The sequence below is a fragment of the Dermacentor silvarum genome, chromosome 6, assembly GCF_013339745.2.
Source record: "Dermacentor silvarum isolate Dsil-2018 chromosome 6, BIME_Dsil_1.4, whole genome shotgun sequence".
Taxonomy (NCBI): Eukaryota; Metazoa; Arthropoda; class Arachnida; order Ixodida; family Ixodidae; genus Dermacentor; species Dermacentor silvarum.
In genome coordinates this window covers 58,695,779-58,710,396 of record NC_051159.1, presented here as the reverse complement: position 1 = coordinate 58,710,396, position 14,618 = coordinate 58,695,779, and the positions used below count along the sequence as shown (strand labels likewise).

The 14,618-nt window shown below is 40.6% G+C and overlaps 1 protein-coding gene across 1 annotated transcript in view; it reads left to right on the top strand.

The window, feature by feature from the left end:
* The window catches only part of LOC125946303 (roundabout homolog 1-like), an 89,571-nt gene extending 75,801 nt beyond the window's left edge, over positions 1-13,770 (top strand). The window contains exons 18-25 of the mRNA XM_049669017.1: positions 94-156; positions 1,766-1,962; positions 4,775-5,238; positions 5,448-5,476; positions 6,203-6,310; positions 8,963-9,157; positions 12,462-12,658; positions 13,353-13,770. Of these exons, the coding sequence (XP_049524974.1) occupies positions 94-156; positions 1,766-1,962; positions 4,775-5,238; positions 5,448-5,476; positions 6,203-6,310; positions 8,963-9,157; positions 12,462-12,565 (1,160 nt within the window). The 3' untranslated portion in view covers positions 12,566-12,658; positions 13,353-13,770. The remainder of the gene's footprint in view (positions 1-93; positions 157-1,765; positions 1,963-4,774; positions 5,239-5,447; positions 5,477-6,202; positions 6,311-8,962; positions 9,158-12,461; positions 12,659-13,352) is intronic.
* The last annotated feature ends 848 nt before the right edge of the window (positions 13,771-14,618 follow it).

The following is a 14,618-nucleotide window of genomic DNA, read 5'->3' as shown; positions in this document are numbered from 1 at the left end:
CACTTAGTAGTCACCACTGCATATAGTGGCAGACTTAATACGTACTTGTAAGAACTTGCTTGTTGTCATGATTCACTGCCGATAATGTTACAGGCCAGCTCTTGGAATTGGACAAGCTTGCTAGTCCAACCAGTGACTCAGGGAGTTACACAACAGGTAAGTTACTCATATATGTCTTATTTTCACTGGACATTAATTCAACAGCTAAACCACATTCAGACCTCACATTTGATTCACAGAGCCCCTCAAATGACCAAGACAAGCAAAATACAGCATGTGACTTATTGGCATTCTAAATTGGTTATATTTAGGATCCATTTCAAAAGGTTATAAAATGTTGAATATTTGCCCAAACAAAAATAAGGCCAGATATTGGCGCAGCTTTCATGAGACTCTGCAACAAGGCACATTATTATAATTGCGATAAAGCCATCACTAAAGTCCACACTTCTGCTGCAGTTTATGCATCGCTTTGTGCCAGCTTACACAGTAAAGTACAGCACAGACCAGCAGAAAAAACATCACTACATCAGAAGGTCTGCAACCCCTTCTCTCCCTCTTCCAATTGAAATCAGTTTAATCATTCAGTTGCACCTAGCAAACTACTAGCATGCGCAGGAATGCTAGTATATGGAAGCACACAGCTGTTTTTTAGGTGTCTGGACAGGTGCCTACATTTTCTTCTTCTCTGTTTTACCCCTTCAAGGTGTCTTTTCAAGCACATAGTATGTATACATGAAACAGTACCATGTCTGTAAGGATAACACTATAAAATCTAGCATCTTAGCAGTTCTGGCCTCCAATGTTATACCATGCTAAACATTCTCTGTGGGCTACCCACAGCTGACTGAAGTTTAATAATGCTGAAGTAGAATAGTGCTTCTATACCTTATTCTGCTTCAGACAGTATGTTAGAAATCCACTGCGAGAAGATTTTCTAGCAAGTGATAACCCCATCGATAACAAAATGTGTGCATTCGAAACTGATGTTGCGTTTGCTAGTAACAGCTTCCAAATAAATGAGCCTCTTTGGATTAGAAATGACTTGGTCCACTTTTTATCAAATTTACTCGTAGTTGCACTAGGACAGCTAAATAATCATTGATTGACTGATTTTGTGATGAAATGACCGCCCAAGACCGACTAAACGATTGATTGATTTTAATGTCTCAAAGCAACACACGGGCTATAGCATATGTCATTGTGGAAGGTTCATTTGATCCCCTGAGGTTTTTAACACAAACTCAAACTGTAGCACATGATCGTTATTGCAATCTGCTCCCACCAAATCATGCCACAGCCAGGAATTGAACCCCCTGACCTAACTCAATCCGGACTATGCACTTGATCAGTGTTAGGATGCCATAGCCACCGGGTCACACATACACATAACCACGGTAACCCCGAAATATGTGGCCATTTTACCTATATGGCCCCAGCACATGTTGCACTTTGAGGTTTTACTCTCTCTCCGATCACAGGAACTTATGACTGATAGCTGCTTTTAGAAACAGGGAAAGGACCTGTGGTATTGCAGAGAGTTTCAAATGCCTGCCAAATTTCCTTCAATAATTCCTTTCCTGTTACTTCTTAAAACATCTCCATATTAAATGGCAGTGACAATTAATGTCACTGCCATTAATGTCACCATTCACAAATCAATAAGACAGGGTACCCAAGGCTGAGCGTATTCTATTCAATAGAATACGCTGTGTTGACTGGTAGAAATACCATGACCGACTGTACGTGATTTCTCCATTTACAGAGGAGTACGGGATGCCTGTAAAAAAAAGTCGCCAAACGTTTTCGCGGGGACAAGCCACTTCCAAAAGACCTCTGATGAATTGGTCCGAAATCATTCCTCCACCGCCTCAGAAGCCACCCAGTGAAGTTGGTTCTCAACTAAATACTCCTGCATCCCTCAGAAGGACATCACCTCACAATGCACAGCTCACACAGAGCGTGAGTGCTGCCTCAGTCTGTGCTTCATATGCTCCTGCACTTGTAAAATGAATTTTTCTTAGCAGCGTACTATCGAGCTCAGTATGAGCTACACCGCGGGAGCGCGTGGCCAAGCGCATGCACTGTAAGGTTGTACAGTGGAGCCGATCGGGGCATGTTTTCGAGTTATCAGGCAAGGTTCTGGCTGTTCCTGCGAGTGCACATCACCTCCACTTGCTTGCTTTCACCCTTGCTTCGCTTCGCACGGTGGTGATACCAGCTTCGAAAATAACTGCCACCATGGCTTGACGCCCAAACTTCGTGCTCGACAAGTCGAGCTTCACAAGACAGGTGATGTCTAGCCTGGCTTTCTAAGTAAAGGAAGGCGAGGGTGAAAGCAAAAAAGTGGAGGCGATGCGCACTCACAGGAACAGGCAAACCCTCCCCTGATAACTCGAAAACACGTCCCGATCGGCGCCACTGTACAACCTTACAGTGTGCTTGGCCACGTGCTCCCGCGGTGTAGCTCATACTGAGCGCGATAGTACATTCTCTTGATTTTATTTTAGCAGCGCACATTCTTTCCTTCGTCCTTTATTCCATTCTCAATCATCATTTGTTATCAGCCATCATTCTAGCTCACTATTTTTTCTCTTGTATGGGCATTAATATCTGTAGACAGGTTAACCAGATGAACCAGCGCCAAGTAGCAAACAGCCCTGCTGTCAAAACAAGTTCAAGTACGCAGCATGAATTGATTAAGTATAGCACAAATGAAGTAAGTAAAATAGGTGTCTGATCTGAAGGACTCATTTCAAATACTAGCTTGTTCAAGTTAGAAATAGATTGCATATGCAGTCGAACCCGGATATATTGAATATTATGGGGATCACAAAAAAGTTCGATATATAGGTACTTCGATATATAAAATAAAAATTGTTTACACAAATTTTCAAGGAAATTTTAGTGTTATTCGTTATGCACAATAACTCATTATATGTGGGTTCGATATATCTGGGTTCTACTGTACACTATAGACATGTTTCCAGAGATCTCTTAATTTGTTATAATCACTGAAAATAACGGCCATGAGTTATAGTCACCAACATTTATCAGAATACTATCTAATGCTAAGTTATGACACTGGAAGCCCTTAGTTTTTGCTTTTTGTGATATAGAAATGTGGTTGTGCAGAAAAAGACTAGCATGAAAATATGTCAAATCAACATTAAAAAAAAATAAAAATGCACTGAATGTCACGAAAGCCCCGCATGAATGTCATAAAAACCCTCCAAAATCATAAGTGAATAATGAATTTCTCATTCAACTGGGTAATCTTACAGATCTTTAAGTGAAGAAAAGCTTAGATCCTCTCAGATAAAGTGAAACTGGTTACTGTGATTAAAAAAAAGATATTGTCCAATCACAAAAACCTTTCACAGAGCTGAGTAATGAGTTTTATAATGAATGACCCTGTCATTTACAAATTTAGTCCCTCCTTAACTAGCCACATTTATTAAATAGGTTGCCCTCGCTATGAAAGCATTGATTGTCACAGGCATACAATATAGCAAAGAGTCTTACCATTAGAATAGTTTTGCAATTTCTGCTTGCTGCAAAATTATTTTTGTGCTGAGTGGTTCACTCAGCAAAATTCACTTCAATGCACTCCGAATTGCATGTGCAATTCCATTTTTTGTACAAATACATGTGGACAAAGGTAGCTAGCTTTCAAATAATTAAGCTAGAAGTTTGTGCTTCATCCCGATTGTTTGTTTCTCCACATTTGTCCACCAGTATGCACCAAGTTAAATGTCGTGTTTATGGCAAAAGCAAAGCACGCGTGTCGTCGCCCTTCCTTTGTGTCCCTGCTTCATTGACGCTCTTTTTTTCTATGCTTTTTTTTGTTAAACAGAATAAATACAACTGACGCGAACATCTGGAAATCATCAGGACGATGTGTCTTTGTGGTCCACATGATATTCTATGAATGATAAAAGGACAACCTGTGGAGACTTGTATTCCAGTGGAGACCTTCATGCATTTCATTCACTGCACTATTTTAACTTTCCTCTCTCGTATCCATTATCTTACCCTGCATCCAGTTCAGATATCCACTCAAAAGTGAGACAGTTGTGACGCCTATTGTTTGATACAAAAATATTTTTCTACTACATTAAAATGCTACCAGTTCATCTTGGTCTACTTACTGCATGCAACCAAGAGCAGCTAGGCATATACCAAGCACTACTGGACTCTACTGGTGTATGTTTTTACACATCATGATGTAAGAAATATATTTATATATTGTTCACCAGTTTTGTGAATAGTGTACCACTTAAAGGATGAGAAAGGTGAGGAACATGTTTATTTAGATCTCACTCTTGTAAGCAGACATGAAATGCATGTAAAAAAGAGAACAGTATATAAATATGACGGACAGAAAGTGTGCTAGGCAATTTTGATGTAGTTTCTGAGCTTTTTCATGTAAAGAATCCAGAGAAGTGAGTTCAGTCCAACCTTACACGGTTGCACAGGCTTCTGTAGCTAGACTTGCTGATTGAAACTTGAGCATAGCGAGAAATTGGGCTAGATGGTGTTTGTTCATCTTGTGATGGGCTGAAGACAACGAGTGTAAAAGGACACACCAGATAACAACAATGGAAAGAACCATGTGCGCTCTGTCGTCCCCGTCTGGTGTGTCCTTTCGTGGTTGTTAGCTGTACTCAGCGCATCGCTACAAGGTGATTGAAACTTTTTGGCTGAGGTATTTCAAAATTATTTCCATAGACGGTATTTATATCTCACAAAAGTCACGTATCTACCTTTCCAGCTGCAGCCAAGTGTAGTTCAGCCATCCAACAATCTGAGAGAAGCACAGGGCACTCAGCGACGCCCAGCGCTTTCACCTAATGGTTCCCTAGAACAAGCCAGCAACAGTCTAGGGAGCCTCTATGCAGACCCCTACCAAGGGGGCCCTCCCTTCCAGCCCATGGCAACAAAATCTCTCCTGAAGCCCTTACTACCACAGCAGATACAGCAGCGCCAGCAATATCAACAACAGATATTCAGCAACCCGTTTATGGACCGAGGTGTCCAGTCATCATTGCCTTCGCTCATCAGCGAGCCCACATCTTTAAACCCTCTCATCGAGCTATCAGGTACACGGCTATCCACTCTTCAAGGTCAGAACTGTCGTTCGATGTTTGCCAAAGTTATCTGTTGTACAGTGTTGCAGCAGTGTTTTCATAAAAGCAGGATCATGAGTCGCCATCGAACTTACGAAAAAGAAAGGAAGTCAGCTTAATCTTTCTAATGATTTTTCTAAAATCTAAAATGTAAGTTCTGAGAAACTCAGAGGGAAGAATAAATCTCGGAAGAAGCTCGTGAGCCCACATTCAAGAAAACTTGAGCACAAAGCAGCAAATATTCACATAATGCTACAAACATCAAATGCCAATATTTTCATAAATCTATGGAGATTTTCCACACTATCCAACACTTAGGTTTGTGTTGGAATCTCTCCAACACTTCGGTCTGTGAGAAAGGGTTTTTATGTAAATAGTATTCAGATTATCATTACATTCGGCAGTAAGGTTCAGGTTAAATTTAGCAGTCATTCAAAGGTCACTTTCAATTGTTTTTCAGTCTTTAGGCATTTGCCCTAAACATTATAAATAGAAAAAGTGCACCTACCTAAGCACATTGTAGCTTTGCTATAGCTAAGGTATGGTACTTGTGGTTATAAGTTAAAAGAGATAAAAAGTACAGCATTTTCTTTTGGGAAATTTACTTTTAACTGAATGTAACTCCATATTCTAGGGAACTTGTCATAGAAAGAAGGTAGAGATAGTCATACGTAAATTTTGTTACGTAGTTCAGCTATTGCATGCAACTGCTATTGCAACTGACTTAGCAAATCACTCTATTCGTATGAACGCGGAAGAATGGTCCAGCTGCTAATTTTGTTTTCTGTCAGGTTATCTTGAATTTTATTAAATGGTTTAACCTCTTTTTAGCTGTTTTAACTTGGTTATAAAAGTGTTACTAGGTAATTTTCCTATGGTATTCTCAAAAACTTCCCCTTCAACAATGTGAAATAGTTTCGAGATTCAAGGACAAACCACTGTGGTCTGAAGCACTGCAGCTCCAGCAGATTGCACATTTGGTTGTAGTTTAACTATCATTAAAGCACATTAACTGCAGACGACACATATGAGAGGAGCCTGCCACCTCTGATCTGGAGTACTGTTTATTCCAGGCCACATCTACCAGCCAGCAGATGCAGAGTCTGATGCAGAGGATGCGTCACAGCCACAGTCATTGGAGTCTAGTGTTGCGGGGGACACAGATTATGCACCAAGCCACAGTAAGTGACAGAGTTGCTGTGTTTTATTGCAGTAATATGAGCTGTAGGAGCTTTCCTACAGAAAAACACCCATGTGCAGAAGAAATATTTCACATAATATTTTCTTTTGATATATTTCCAGTACTGCACCATTCTGAGAGACTCTGTATGGATGAATTTTATATGAAGACCACATGATTCTTGTATAAGTTGTGCAGAAACATTTTGTAATGGTTGGACAGCAACCGAAATGTTTTAGTGGGGTTTGTTTGGGCCTTGATATTTCTGTGCAAATGGCGTGCAAAAAAGTGTAATTGTTATCATAATGCAAAAAAGGTAAGGCGTGCAAACACGGACACAAGAGAAGTGACAACACGAACGCCGTGTTGTCCACTTCGGCGTTCGTGTTGTCCACTTCTCTTGTGTCCGTGTCTGCACGCCTTACCTTTTTGCATTATGATTCCTTACCAACTATTTGAGATTTCTGTCATTCTAAGCTGTCATTGTTACGGTGTGGCAATATTAAATGAAGCACCCTTGGAAAGAAGGTGCCACATAGGTTCAGGAAGACCTGAAACACGATTGTCATCACTACGTATTGCCTTCATCCTCGTACCAGCTTACGCTATTTGTGAGGAATCCTAAGGATATCCTCAAGTAGTCCTTTGCAAATTTCAGAATTGCATCTCTCTGCAGTCAAGCTCAAGTCTCTAAATACTTTTGTGAGGTGTCACTTTTATTTCACAACAGACTTGTATATCAACAACATACATTACTGCTACAAGCTGCTTTTAAATACAGCTTTAAAGGAGTACTGAAACATTTTTATCATGGTAATAAAACATTGCCGGTTTGTAGACAATAATCTGTCATGAACACGCGAGCTATCATTCCAATGTATGCAGCAGGAAGCGTACAATCTTGCACTGCTGATGCTTTTAAAGCCCACACTTCTTTTTCTGCCATATCTTATGTCATCGATTATATTTCAGTGAGTGCAATGGCTCGCAAGGACCAGCTAGCAACTGGGCAATTGTTCATGACCATGAATAACTCACAAACAAAAACTTGCACACACATATGCCCACCCTTCCAAACCTAGGACAAGGGGATGACTCCTTTGTCACTTTTGGGCACCTCTGTCTGATGCCAATCTCAAAAGGTTACCGTAACTGCACCATGGAAAGAAGAAAACGAAAGAAGGGAGTGGTATACGGGGGGGGGGGGGTGCACAACTATTGGCGCCACCCCACCTAACAAGAACCAGTGATTTGAGGCAGAATGGGGAAAGTAAACTACACATTCATTATATTGCTGTTCATACTAGGTCCTTTTCAAACCATTCTTTTGAAATATATTCATTTAAAGCCATCACATTCCCTTACATGTATTTCTCAGGTTTCACGGAAATTGTTTCAGCACACCTTTAAATACAGTATATAGTATTAGTTGATAATGTCTGTCAGCAATAAGACGAACAAGACCCACATCATATCGCATAAGTCATTGCAAATAGCAATCCTGAGCAGAAGCTTGACAAAATACAGCACAGAATAAAAAAGGCAGATGAAGAGACAGATGACATCATCAAGTAACATTTATAGACAAACACATTTTATTGTCATCATAGAACCATTGGTTACTCGCCTGTATTGTTGTGACAACAGCTTTTACAGATGAAAGCGAAACACAAGAAATGTTCTTTACCAAAACAACAATTTGTGCTATTGCATGTGCTATGTCTACCCTTCATTGCTCTTCACTCTTTTCTGCTGTTTAACATGTAGAATATGAGGAAAAAATAATTTCTAAGTACGTGCTACTACATAGTGTTGAATACATAGTGTTTCTACATCGTGTTTCTTCTGCCCATGGTGCTTCAGTGAAGCTTTCCTAGCATCCTCAAATAGTTCTATCAGATGCGAATCAACCCAGCCTGTGAGAATATTACAGCAGGAACTGCACTCGTTGGCTCAAATATGCACTCAAAATGTAGCGACACCATACAACAAAAATATACAAAATAGTTGAAAGTACGGTGGCGCAGCCCCAAATCTAAAGTAACATCCGTACGAATTTGAAATGACGACATGCTTTCCTTGAACATTTCTTTTCAACATCAAAATTACCACCCACTCACGAAACAGCACGGTACTGTTTCAGTACAGTGCTGAACATGAGATTCCAGCAGAGCCCATCTCACGATGAATGTCAACGTTCATGTGATTAGCACTAAAGCAATGTAGCAACACACCGCATCACCAACGCTAAGCATGTATGCAACTGGGCTCCTCTCTCACGCTTCCGACTACACACTTCCTACTGTGTCATCTAGCACCAGTGCCGCAAGAACCGCACATCGCGCGGGTTCAAATCCGCAGGGCATCGTAGAAATTTAATGGAACATTTTTGTCATTGCAGAGTGGCACATTCCCAGTCGCACATGCCTAGAGACCGTTGTTGGTGTCAATGATTCATTGAAGAACACGTACCCAGTGCCGCACCCCCAGTAACCCATGTCGGCCTCAAAGAGGTTCAAAGAGGTTCAATGCAGTTCGAGACATAGACACCCCCGAAAAGTGCATGAAATACCCAAAGAACGTTAATTGCATTGAAAACAATATTCAAGGTTCTCAGCATACATATTCCACGCTGTGGGCTATCTTTACACAGCACCATCCTGGGCCAGCACGACGGAGCAGAGCAACAGCTCTTGTACAAGCGGCTGTTCTAGCGGCGCAAGTTCCTATGACGACTCTGTCTATAATAAGGGGGACTTCGCAAGTGCAGTAATGCGGGCAGCGCAGAATGCAGGGTTTCAAGTCAATGGCTCGGTCATCTCTGCAGCAGCTCCGAGAGCAGTGCAAGGTCAGTTGTATTCATACACCTGAGGAGAGCATCCAATGCGAGGCAAAATGTTTAACATGCATACAAACTACAAATCTTGGTTTGGACATTGCAAACCTGCCACTAGTTAGAAGAGACGAAGACATTGAGACCTTGGCTTTACTGAGTGATTGGTTCATGAGGTTTAAAAGGACACTAAAGAGAAAAATGGGCTGTGCTATATTAGTTAGTTGCCCTTCTACAATACTAAAAGAGTCGTGCTAACTGTGCGAGGAGACCTAATGAGCCAAAAAGCCACAAGTTTGAAAGACGTATGGCAATACTTTGTTATAAAGCTCCTACATGAGCTCACCATGACGTCATGGATTTTGGTAGCATTAGCTGAGGCCCAGCTATTTCTTTATCGGTAAAGAATGGTATTTTGAAGGAACCTAAGACCGAAGCTAGCAAAGTTTGAGAACTCTTATTGCACCACAAAGGCCCAAATTTGAAAAATGTGTTGAAATCCATGACATCACACTAACTTATCAGGCTTTTAGTGCTGGGTTTCAGTCCAAAATTCAACAAATGAACATTTGGCTCTCCATTTTCTCTTTTACTGATCAAAGTCTTACAGCAAAATAATGAAAGTAGACTTTTGGAGGAATGCGTTATCAGTTTAAACTGAAAAAACTCTCCTCGTTTGTGTCCCTTTAGTGCCCCGAAGAAACACAGGTACTATGAGAGATGCCCATATTAGAGCACTTCACGTTAACCCATTCAGGCACTGTGTGCATAATTATGCACGCCATGAATTGTGCGTTGAAAGCAAAAGCACTGATGAAAATAAGGACATTTAAGGTATGCTGTAAGCATATTGGAACACTTGCATAGTTGAACCTGTGCTGCAAATTTGAATAATAAATGTAAAATGTTTTAGTAAAATTATCTGGAAGGTAAGTGACTAGGTCTTTGCTCTCAGTGTCATTAGGCCGTCATGTATCAGGGGTTACTTCTTTCAGTGTCCTTCACAATAAAATGAGGCATATTTTCCAAGTGGCTGGATAGGAGCTTTCTAAGTATTCTAGACATGAAATAGATGATGTTCTCATACCCGACATTCCTCTGGAGAGTTCTTGCATATGGCATCCAAATTTTGTGAACTTGAAAAAGCTCGCGGATGCATTGATATTTTTAATCCATCCTGCAGTTGCACGAAGCTTTTTTATGATCTGAAAAACGCAAAATAAGTGGTGGGAATTTTTCATGGGAAAGAATTCGTTGATACCTAAAGGGGTTTCATAGAGTTTCTTAACATGCAACCAAAGCACTGTACACAAGCGTTCGCAAGGCTTATCTCTTGGAACGAATTCTTAGGATATCACCAGTTTCTAGGTGTTAATATTCAAAGTGTGCAACGAAATACAACGGCATTTCAGTTATTTTTCGCTTCGTTACATAAAATGCCTTTTTGCTAAAAAAGTAAGGGGAACAACAATGCATTTTTACTTCAAGTTTGATGGCACGTATCTTGAATCTGCTGAAATCCTCAAATGATTTGCCTCCAGTCCTCAAATACGTAACTTGCAACATATGCTGTAAAGCAATTAGTTAAAAACTTAATAATTTAAAGTTTGTTAATCAGACATTTATGCATTATGATTTCTAGTGCAAATAATGCCAACCTATCCAAGCAATCGATTTCAAGGATTAGCATTGTGCTATTTGCCGCTGGCAGTTTTGAACACTTTTAGGCAGTTTAAAAAACAACCGGTATAAAATAAACACCATCAGAGCCACCAGAAGCTAAGACACTTTGTACTCGTCTAATGCATGCATACTTGCACATCTTCATAAGTACATATGATTTGACTCTGTTTAAAAGTCCCATAAAGTGTTTGCTCCCTTTATACATGTTAGACATCTTTTAAAATCAACTCGACTTCGTAGAAAGATACATTACAAGAGAATGAAAGAAAAAAAAGACCACAACAGAAATTATGACAAAAAGGATACAATAATTATTACAAGATACAATTGTACATATTTACAGTATGCTATAATTATTTTTTGTTCTATTCAAATATCTTCATCAATGATAAACTGAATATTATGGTAGCAATGAAATAGTACACAAGCACACCCGGCACATGTGACAAGCCACAAGGTGCCATATTTGAGCATTAAACTATGGAACATATTAAGAAGTGTACAACAGGGTTGTAAAGAATCCTGTTTATGTTTCACAGGGTGTCAATATGAATTTCCTTTGAGCTTAACTGTACACCCCCTTGTTAGCTGCAGCTGCCTTGTTCAGTTTCCTATATAACCAGTGCACTTACTGTTTGTTGGACCTGTAATCTAAATCCTGCTCAAGAAATTATTGTTAAAATAAAATTTCATGTCTTGCTAGAGTTGGATTATTTCAAGTCAATTGAACTGTTATGCTTTGCGATAATTGAAATGTAATCAGCCTACTTGTGATGCTCACTGCCTTGAAAGCTAGTGTTAAAATAACTTGCTTTGATAATTCCAAACTTGCCATATCCAGAAACTTGACAAATCCAGACACGTGTTTTTTGTACCCTGCTAGGTAATTCACCAGCTGACCTCGAGATCAGTTGCCATAAGCTTACAACAGGTATAGTCAGCGACAAGGCAAGAATGCCGGAGTCTCTTCCCAGAAACATCTGCCATGCCTGCATTGTCTCTCCGCAATCACCCAAAGTAGCTCCCTTGCAAATTGCAGACAAACAATGAGTAGTCATCTAAGTGGTTCAGCAACAGGTAACATGCCACAGGCACACAGAACAGCCAAGATCAGCAGCTGCAAGAATGAGGACTGCTCCTAGCTCAAACACATTGTAGCAAAATGGAGCGTTGAAAGAGACTAGGAGAGAGATTATGTAGACCATGTGTGAAAGAAATCTCCTCGCCATCTCCATGTTAGCCGAAAAAGCAAGGCACATACTTCAGTGGAGAATGTGCACCATGAAACCACCGTGTTAGACCCAGTGGAGAATGTGCACCACCACCACCATGTTAGACCCTTCACAGCTTGCACACGTATCACAGCGCAGGACACTGTAAGGGAGATAATATATGTTGTTTGTGCCTCACAAGGAAAACAAATGAGAACAAAACTCGGACAGGGTTATTGGCAGGTGCCTGTGTACATGTTCCCTTTGAGGTGTACTTACCACCACCTCCTTGACCTCTCTCAAGAGGTACATAGTTCTTTCTGCTTTGTCAGAAAAGAGACCTTGCTCTGAGCTGTATTGCGTAATTGCAGCTAAGACAAGTGATACTCTAGCCTGTGCTGAGCACATGGTGTTCTTTATTTTAGGGGCGCCGTACAAGCAGCAAAGCTTCCCAATATATGACGACCCTCCTGACATGGTGACGCCTCCAAGCAGATCAGGGAAGCAGAGCTGGAAAGTTGTCAGTTGAGAGGATGTCATTCCTAACCTTGCAACTTAAAGAGCATGCCTATAGGTTTTTGTGACAATAAAAAGGCTAACAGCGCCTCAGGCAGGACATAAGGTAAGCAGAGTGATCATGCTCATTTTCATAATATCAGTATAATGATGCATAGTTACATACAGCAAAGTGGTTGATTATCAGACAGGTTGCGCTCTGCAAAAGAAGTGTACTCTGCATACATAGTATAAATAGTATAAACAAAAGTGGTGCTTCAGGACTGCTGAGTAAGCACCGATTCTTTCATAGGCTGGTATTCATGCAGGACTACTGATGTGAAATCACACCAAATACTCGAAACCTCAAATTGACGTCCTTGTAGAGCTAGATTGCACTGATGAATCAACTATAAACATAGTGCACAGTCAGCCAGTGCACAAAATGTCCTGCGCACGGCATTGTATAAGTGTTCTACAGGTGTGTCAGTGCATAGGATGGCCCAAAATAATCTGCAGCACTCAACTATGGGGTCTCTCATAGCCACTCTAGTATACTGCTTCGAAACATTGAACCTTATCAGTGATCAATGACACACTAGGTGTTTCAATGCAATCGAAATATATGAAGGTATTGGAAGAATACACATTTCGACAAATTGCTCATGGAAATTAGCATTTGGTTGGTTCATCCACATAATTTCGTCGTTTTTCAGTAGACATTCGAATCATATGTCAACATGAAAAGTGTTAATTTTCATGCAAAGGTTCTCCTTTAGCCTCCACGTGACAATGACAGCTGAATGTCAGCCCTATTTGAGAATTGCCAAGTGAGACCCTGCTTCAAACGGATGCAAAGACGAAAAGAGCCGGGGAAAAGAACTCCTGCTTCAACCTTGATGTGATTTGCTGACCAAGTTCCTTCTGTTGCTGAAAAAAAGAAGAATCTTAATTTATGTGACAAGTCCACCAAAGTATGCAAGAGGGTGATGTGCTGTGTGCCAAACAAGGACCTGCTGTGCTGCAATAAGCAGAAAATTATAGGATGCGTCAGAAGAAAAGACATTGTACAGTGTGCGTTCACGAGATGTGCGAGTGAATGAGTGTGTGCATGTGTATGGTAAGTGTAAAAAGGTATGAGAGTATCTGTATAAATGTACATGCACAAACACAAACACAGTTAGTGCACAATGGCAGACATTGTTAGTGCCTGGCACAATCTTACTCAGCTGCCACATCCCCAGCATATCAGTGGATAGAACTGTGCATTTTGTGATGCTTCACAAGTTGCAAGGTACAGCAAGCGGGCATCACGTGACTCAAAGGTACAGTGTGGTAAAGACAGGCATGAACAATTAAAGCAGATGCAATAAACTCAATAAGCGGTTCTGAATTGTCCACCAAGTCATAAATTTCAGGCCTGCCTTCTTCTATGGTGAACCTTGGAGCCATTTTTTAATGGTTGAAACAGCTCTCTAGGGCACTGTTCCTGTGTAGCACAGTTTCTGTCCAATTCCTTAGTGGCCATTGGTTGGGATACAGGCAACAGCAGCATGTTGTCAAGCAAGCAGTATGCCCTGCCCCTTCTTAATTTATTGTTGATTATTTCATTTTAAGACGATGATACTAGGAGCAGAAGGGAAAATGTGCATACATAGTGAAAAACTGTCACCAGAAATAAAAGTCGCTATTGTCTATCTTATGATACTGAAACAAGTGTGTGTCTGTCGCCTAACCCGGAAAATAGCACCTACATGTAGCTTAACGTTCAAATTCAACAAAATTTAGCATCAAATAAACATATTTGTAGTGATAGTGTAGCTACTGAAAGGGCTGAGCGCAATATTTTGTATGTGAAACATGAAAAGAACACAAAAATCTATTTTTATAATAAAACTGACAAAATCACAGCCATTCAAATTTGTTGGAAGTAATGCAGAACCCAGACTAGGCCTGACCAGGACAGATGTGCCTGCTTGTTGTAAAACTCACGTCAAGGGTGCTGCACACAGCTCCATTCCATGACACTTCACACTTATGAACAAGAAATGCGATTGAGCCAGCTCCCACCATGCCATGTGTGATTT